Source organism: Eublepharis macularius, chromosome 5, assembly GCF_028583425.1.
Source record: "Eublepharis macularius isolate TG4126 chromosome 5, MPM_Emac_v1.0, whole genome shotgun sequence".
Classification (NCBI taxonomy): Eukaryota; Metazoa; Chordata; class Lepidosauria; order Squamata; family Eublepharidae; genus Eublepharis; species Eublepharis macularius.
The window spans coordinates 144,548,793-144,556,981 of record NC_072794.1 but is presented as its reverse complement, the minus strand read 5'-3'; the positions used below and the strand labels follow the sequence as shown (position 1 = coordinate 144,556,981).

Here is an 8,189-nt window from a genome sequence, read left to right as displayed (position 1 = left end):
ACCAACACCTGGCGAATGACAGGAGGTGCGGTCAATGCGCACGCGCACCTCCTGGTTGAGCGGCTGGCTGGCTGGCTTCTTCTCTCTCTCTCTGCCAGAGATTTGGAATTCCTGCGCGCGGGAAAGCTTCCCTCGGCGGCGTGCGCATGCGTGCCTGTTGTCGACACTTCCTGTTGTTTTTTTCGTTCACTTCCGACAGTGACTTTCTCGGCTGTGTGAGGGTGAGTGGTGCGCTAGGGGAGAAGGCGCGGGTCCAGGCCTGATGAGAAGGCAAAGTGGTTGCGCGAGTGGGGAATGGGCTCCCTTCCGTCGGGGTTCGCTTCGGCGGGGCCCTCTCCGGGCAACTCCCTCAGCTGCCAGTTCACTTCTTTTCCCTCAAGGCGGAGGCTTCTTTAGAAGTGGCCAAAGGGAAGAGCGGATTGAAAATGCTTTCCCCCTCCCTACATTTCATATTGCACTGGCCTTATTTGCTTAGGTGCTAGCCGCTTCCATCTAATGCCAGAGTCGGCTGTCGAATTTCGACCACTTTTAGCTTTCGGAGTCTACAGCGATTCACAATAGACTGCAGGATTTGAATCCAGGGGCACTTTAGAGACCAACAAGATTTTCAGGGTGTAGCTTTCGATCGTCACTTAGTCAGACTCAAAGTATCTGAAGAAGGGAGCTCTGACTCTCGAAAGCTTGCACCCTGAAAATCTTCTTGGTCTCTTAGATGCGACTGGACTCAAATCCTGCTGTTCTACTGCAGACCAACACGGCTTCCTACCTGAAAATAAACTACATGTTTTGCTTAAAGTCAAGAGCATGTATGCAGTTTCTGATCTGACAGTTTTGCCCGGCTGTATGGCTAGATGCTTGACTGAGGGGTAAGCTCTGTTGACCTCAGACTCCAATGCATCTGTATAGATCTGTGCAAGCATGCTTCTCTTCGATACTGATACTGAAACAGAATGTTCAGTCTGTGGTGCTTGTGTCCACCACAACTGGGCTTTCTCCCCCCCCCTCCCTAACCCCACATGACAGCTGTCGTTTTGAAATTAGCTGGAACCTCCCAGTTATCTTTCAAAAACTGTTCACTGGTGTATGAGAAGGGTTTGTGTGTTTGTTGGTCCTTGTTCTCTTTTCCTTCTTGAGGAGATGCACTTATTAGTCTTGTTAAAAATTATGTTAGTTTGGTCTGATATCCTAACGAAAATCAAAACACTTGCTTATTTGCTGACAACTTCAGTAAGTCTATTCCATAAGTGAATGTTTCATTTATTTGTAGCATTACAACATAATTCTAAAACCTCTTGTGCCAGTCAGACCCATTATAAAATATAATTTTGAAGCTGCATGGCAGATAGCCTTAAATGTTAACAAATGGCTTTTTGTGATATGGACTTGGATCCACTTGAATCTATGGACAAGGGATTTCCTTCAAGGGAAACTTCATAGTTCCCCTCTCCTGCCCTTAATTCTGGAGGATAGGGCACCCCCAGGAACAGTGCAAGGAGGTAGTTGGTGTGCAGCAGGAGAGGGGAACTGGTGAAAATCCCTCTCATGCTCTATTTATGGAAATTCTCTGCTGAATTCAATCCTGTGACTGCCATGCATGCACATCATGTATTTTTAAAGTAGTGACAATAGAAAAGACTGGATAATGCAAAATATGGAGCATATTGATTTTTGTGGCGAGTACACATTCTTTGGTTTTGCAACTTGTGGGTCCTGCTATGTAGAGCTGGATACTAAGGAAATGACTCTTCATTTTGTAGAACATCCTGAGTGAAATTGTTGAAGAGTTGAATCAGTTTTGTCATAAGAGTGTGGATACATCAAAAATAATTTCAGTGAAGTCTGTTGTTTAAAAAACACCACAAAGTTTCTTTGTAATCTGTGTTTCTATTGCTTGAACTACGCTAAGACTTCCATTACACCCTTCGCCTCTTTCTAAGCCTCTGATGAATAATTAAATCTCAGGTCAAAATAGTTGTGTGAGAAGGGATGGGAAGGGGAGGTAATTCAGAGCAAGTGTTGGTTGCCCAGCTGGGAAGGGAGAGATCCGAGTAACCAATATTTGCCCATGATGGTCTCTAGGAGGAGACCGATAAAAGACATTTATGTTAAGGTATTTAAGTTGTTTATCAAAATAGCCTGAAGATAAGCTCATTGGAGTATAAAACATAGACCATTAGGAGAGTGTGTCTGTTTGCAGGGATGTCATCTACTTCAGGTTACTCTCTTAAACTATGGATATTATGACCAGAATGCAGTTTTGATATAAACTATCATTGCTTTGTGGACAATCATGAGCAGTAGCGTTGTTCTGAAAGGAAATGGTTCAGAGACATGCTTTGGTAAAGATCAGGGGACTGTAGACTATAGCACATCTGTTGCTGCAGTTATGCTCTTACTGCATAGTTTCTGCATCATTAAACATGTTATGTAAAATTGCTTGTTTTGTTTCAGCTCTGTATTGGATTTCTGCTGGTTTTCAAATTTCTGCAATCCATGTTGTTTGTTGAAATGTCCCAGCTGTTGAGCATATTGACTTACTCTATATAATCTGCCTTGAGTTTCAGTGAGCAAGGTGGACTATAAATAACATAAAAATAAATTAACCATCCCAACAATTGAATTATGGAAGAGAACAGCACAATTACAAAAGCTTACAATTACAATTACAATTACAAACTTACAAAAGCCATCAATTACCAACCAAAATATTAGTATAGACTAATTTGATACGAATTAGTACAAACATTGCTTGTTCTTCAGAAAATTTCTGAAAATGTTCAGAAGGTTAGATTCTATGAGAGCTAATATTATTAAATCACAGTATTTTCAGTCTGGTATATATCATAATGCCAGGAAATTATTAAAGGTTGCAGGGATTTTCAGCTTACAATGTGGATTATTGGTCCTATGAATTGGTCCTTATGTAAATGAAAAAAACATTTCTTCTGTACTTCATTATTTGTTAAATTCTAACTTCAGCCCATCTACAAAATGTTAATGGTAATTTCCCAGTCATTCGTATTTCATAGAATCACAGAGTTGGAAGGGGCCATACAGACTTTCTAGTCCAACCCCCTGCCCAATGCAGAATGAGCCTAAAGCATCCTGACCAATATTCATCCAACCTCTTCTTAAAAACTGCCAGTGAAGGGGAGCTTACCACCTCCCTAGGCAGCTGATTCCACCTTTGAAGTACTCTGACCATGAAAAAGTTTTTCCTAATATCCAGCCGGTACCTTTCTGCTTGTAATATCCAGCCGGTACCTTTCTGCATTCCTTGAGCTGGTGGGTGTACTTTGCAGCCCTAAAATACTTATCCTTTAAATCTTAAAAAGTCAACTAACATATGAAGCTGCTTTATACTGAGTCAAACTATCAGTTTATCAGGACAGCATAGTCTACCCTGGCAGTTCTCCATGTCTAAAGAAGAGGTCTTTCACATCATCTACTACCTGTTCCTTTTAACTGGAAATGTGTGGGATTGAACCTGGAATCTTCAGCATGCAAAGCAGATAATCTACCACCAAGCTGTGGTTTCTATCAGTGCTTATGCATTCAGTTTCTTCTAAACTGAACTGTGATCACAATGCTTCATATCCACAAGATAGTTCCACCATTATCAGTGCCCTCTAAAGAAAATTAAACTCTGATTCTAATATGATTATGGGTTGATTACTGTGAAAATGCTTGCTAAAACATTGTGTGTGTGTGCGTGTGTGTGTGTGTGTGTGAGAGAGAGAGAGAGAGAGAGAGAGTGTAACCATGCATGGTTACATTTCAGTATATTTGCTGGAGCCTACTGATTAAGTGAGATTTGTTCTCTCCTACTTTCATACCACTAATATGACATAAGCAGGAACTGAATCCCATGGTACTTCTGTTGCAGTATAAGTGAGCAGTCACTTATTTATTTGCTTTATTTACAGCTCTTTGTTCTTGCTGAGACTCAAGGCAGTTTTCATACATTGTAAAACAATGCTGTCAAATAACATGAAATATCCAACAAACAATTCAATAGGACTAAGGTCACAAAAATTAGAGACAATGGAAAAAACAGACATGATATGTCAAACAATGCAGAGAAAATGGAATTACAAAAATAGAAAAGAATACAGTAAGAGCAAGATAATACATTCAACAAACAGTGGAGTAGACTTCTGTGGTGCTATTTCAAATTAAAACAATCATATGAAGTCTGGTATGTCATACCTAGCTGTGATGATGATCATAAAATTAACATAGGAAAACCTCATAAAGTCCATTTAGCTGTGCCCATGAATTAGAGTGGAAATCCAAAATTGTGCTTTAATTTCCTGAATGCCACTAACAACATTCAGTAAGAAAAAACTTCCTGTTTTGATTACACTTTATTTACTATAATCTTTGCTTCCAGGTGTAAACACATTTTCCTTTCCCTCCTGATATGTAAAGAGTTCTGATCAGAGGCAAAAAAATAATTTACTTTTATGTAGTTTCCCTCACCGGTTGTTTAAACATCTGTACTTTTCCCAGCCTTGGTTCCAATATGAAAAATATGGCTTCGGCTATTGGCTTGCATGATTAATAAAATATTTATCTATTAAGTCGTTTCTCTTCTGCAATTAATCTTGTGGTTTAGGATTGGTTAGTGAAGAAAAGGGATAGTTTTTCTCTCAGTAAATATCATATATCAGTTGCTTCTATTTCAACTTTAGTATTCCATGGGTCAGCTTCCCATTTAAGCTCGTGACTGCTAAGTATTCACATATCATATATTCATACAGGGCTTTTTTCAGGGGGAACACGGAGGGACGGAGTTCTGGAACCTCTTGAAAATGGTCACATGGCTGGTGGCCCCGCCCCCTGATCTCCAGACAGAGGGGAGTTTAGATTGCCTTCTGCAACCCACTGAGTTCCACCACCTCTTTTCCCAGAAAAAAGCCCTGTATTCATGTATGTTTTTATTGGTGATTGGCAAATAGTTCAAAGTAATGCAGACAAATGTGTACCTTCAGTGACATGAGTGTTGATAGAAATTAAATCTTGAATCCTTTTACCAAATAAGCTCAACCTGTTTTTGTAAGATGTCTCTTCACGTGTGGTGTCAATGTGAGTCAAACTGTGTCTGAGCTATGTGTAATACAAGTAATGATGAAGTGCTATTTCCAGTGCTGCTTCAATAATCTTAAAATGTATTTTGTTGCATTTATGTAGAGTTTCCCTGAAATGTTCTCCAACTCAGCTCAATGTAATTGATTTTTCTTTTGTTAGTATTCATTATATGGCAGATCCAGTAATATCCTAACAGTCTACCAATGGATTCAGAATCTAAAGAAGGAGATGAAGAAAGTTTGCAAACCGCTTTCAAGAAACTGAGAGTAGATCCAGCTGGGTAGGTGATGATGGCCAGATGAATTTGTCTCATATATAGTTATTTTACTGTTCTTATTGGTGTTAGTTTTATTGTGATCATAACCTATTCTATTGTAAGCCATGTTAAGTATTTTTGTATATATTTTTATTATTTTGATATGTTTTGAAGTGTTTTTAAAACAGAAACAAGAAGAGTCCAGTAGCACCTTTAAGACTAACCAACTTTATTGTAGCATAAGCTTTCAAGAATCACAGTTCTCTTCGTCAGATGCATCTGACGAAGAGAACTGTGATTCTCGAAAGCTTATGCTACAATAAAGTTGGTTAGTCTTAAAGGTGCTACTGGACTCTTTTTGATTGTGCTACTACAGACAAACACGGTTAACTCCTCTGCATCTAAAACAGAAAGATGAAGTGCAAATGCTATTTTTTTAAAAATAGACGAAAAATACATAACCATGTTTTTTATTGTCTAAAAAGTGGTTTTTATTTAAAATAGACAGGTAGACTTTCATGACTATGGACCATTCATTCAGTGAGTGAGAAGGAAAAACAGTTATGCAGGATAAAATAAAGACAGATATGTGAGCTTCCCTTTGATCTTCATCCTAATGTACAATACAAGAGATATCCTTATCTTTCACTTTCAGGGAAGTGAGCAAATAACTAATTAACTGAAGGAACAGCCAACAGTACATGAAAGATAGATTGCATTCAAATTCTAAAGCATCTTATGTAAACATAAGTGCCTGAAATCTGTGGGAGTTGTTATGTAACATGCTTAGAATCAGAGTGCTAGACCTACTGAAAAACAAATATCATTTCTACAGAGTGGGGAATTGCTGGGTTTGAAAATGAGGACCCAGTTCCAAATACAGTGGATTAAAATTTTTTTTGTTAAAACAGCATAACTTCAGGAAGTTGAAAGGTTTAAAAACAGTACGACTGGCAAGGCAAACCTAGCATAAAAATCATGCTCAAGGAGTTTAAGTGAAGGCAAATAAGATTTCAGTAATTCAGTTTTAGGTAACTGCGCAAGGCTCCACTTTTTAGACAACATTAGGGACCCAAACAATTTTGTATCCGAGATTTTAATTCAAACAATATCACAAAGGAGTATGCCAGTACTACATCATAATTCTCATTTATTTATAAGTAAGCAGTAAATCGGGAAATTATTCCAGATGATGGGAAGATCTGGGCATGCCTTGCAACTATACTTAAAATGTCTGTCATGTGAATCTGTCAGTAGGCAGCAGATTTAATGTGGATCTGCCAGTAGGCAGCAGATTTAATACTAACATTCAAACTTAATAATTTTTAACATGCTGTTTTTTCCTCTCATCACAGGTCTTCTACATCTATGAGTGAAGGTACAAGCCTGAGAGCTCCTGTCCGAGCAACTGTGGATGGAGCCAGGCATCAAACTGTCTGCTCAAGAGAGACCTGGCATGGGTAAGATTTGTTACTATCAGCGGTCTGTTCAAGGCAAATTATCCTTAAAAATTAAATCCACTTTCTTTATCTTCCTGTTTGCAGTTGTTATATGTGCTTATTTGGGTGGCTAGATCAGTTAAAGATCAGTGATGTGATCTCTGCTTGGACCCTGTCTCAGCCATCCTTTAAGATCTTGTCTCATGATGAAGGCAGTTTATAAATGATGAGAATAAATGCTGTGACTTGTGTTCGTTGCATTTACCCTCAGGTTGATCTTTGAGGGGGTGTATTTTGTGCTGCCACCAGAGGAGGGAGCTGAGAAAGTCACGCTACACAGGTAGAAGCCATTGTGCCCACAGAAATTCTTTGCTGAGTCCAACTCTGTGATCTTTTCTATTCTATGACCCTTTCAGCAGACTTATCCTCAGAATTTTAGAAAAACTTTTTAGATTAGATGACACTTAAAATGAATTCTTATACCAGGTTCTGAATATTTTCTGTTCTCTCTACAGGTGTGCAAGAAAACCCTTGAGAGGGGCAACGAGGCCACAGCGCCGCAGGCGTTCCAAATCTCCTGTCCTGCATCCCCCCAAGTTTACATATTGCAACATGAAAGCATCCTCTGCAAATAACCAGCTTAAGCACAAAAGCCAGGTAGATGCTTTGAAGAGCAAACTCAGCACAGACCCTGGTGTTACAGAAGAGCCATACTTGGGAGGAAAGAGATGTCCTCTTTTTGACAGCAGTAACTGCAGGAGAGGAAGAGCAGAGCACCAGAGCACTTGCACAAGTGAGCAACCTTCAGAGAATTTGAGAAAGAGCTGTCCTGCTTTTTCTTTGGCCTTTGAGACCAGCCTGGATTCCAGCCATCCTTCAGATTTCCAGTCGTTATCCAAGCTGAGTTATGTGAAGCAGTGTTCTTGTCCGGACAAGGAATGCCGATGCAAACCGTGGCAAGCAATAGAAGCATATTCCTTCTCTGGTTTGCGGAGTGTCCTATCGGAATGTGAGAAGGCAGTCCTGGAAGTGCGTTCACAGTCATTGCCAAACAGGTCACCCTCTGGTACACTTTCATCCGGCTCTGCCCGGTCTTGTTCTGAGCAAGCTCGTGTCTTTGTGGATGATGTGACTATTGAAGATCTCTCAGGGTACATGGAGTATTATTTGTATATCCCCAAGAAAATGTCCCACATGGCAGAGATGATGTACACTTGACATGAGAATCATGGGTTGGAAATTCAGTGGTGATAGTGAGATGTTCCCTCAGTGCCATAGTTGGAAGTGTATCCATTGTCATTGCTGTGTGTTTGATCAAATGTTTATTTGCGCCATACAGTGTAGTTTTTTAATAAAGTAAAAAAAGAGACGATGGCTTCTGTATGAAAGTTCCATTAGATTCA

General features: G+C 39.6%; 1 protein-coding gene across 1 annotated transcript; it reads left to right on the top strand.

The window, feature by feature from the left end:
• The first annotated feature begins 194 nt into the window (after positions 1–194).
• LOC129330819 (oxidative stress-responsive serine-rich protein 1-like) lies at positions 195–8,189 on the top strand. Its single transcript, XM_054981024.1, has 4 exons — positions 195–221; positions 5,251–5,371; positions 6,703–6,807; positions 7,302–8,189. Exons 2-4 carry the CDS (start codon positions 5,295–5,297, stop codon positions 8,002–8,004), a joined length of 885 nt encoding a protein of 294 aa, XP_054836999.1. The 5' UTR covers positions 195–221; positions 5,251–5,294; the 3' UTR covers positions 8,005–8,189.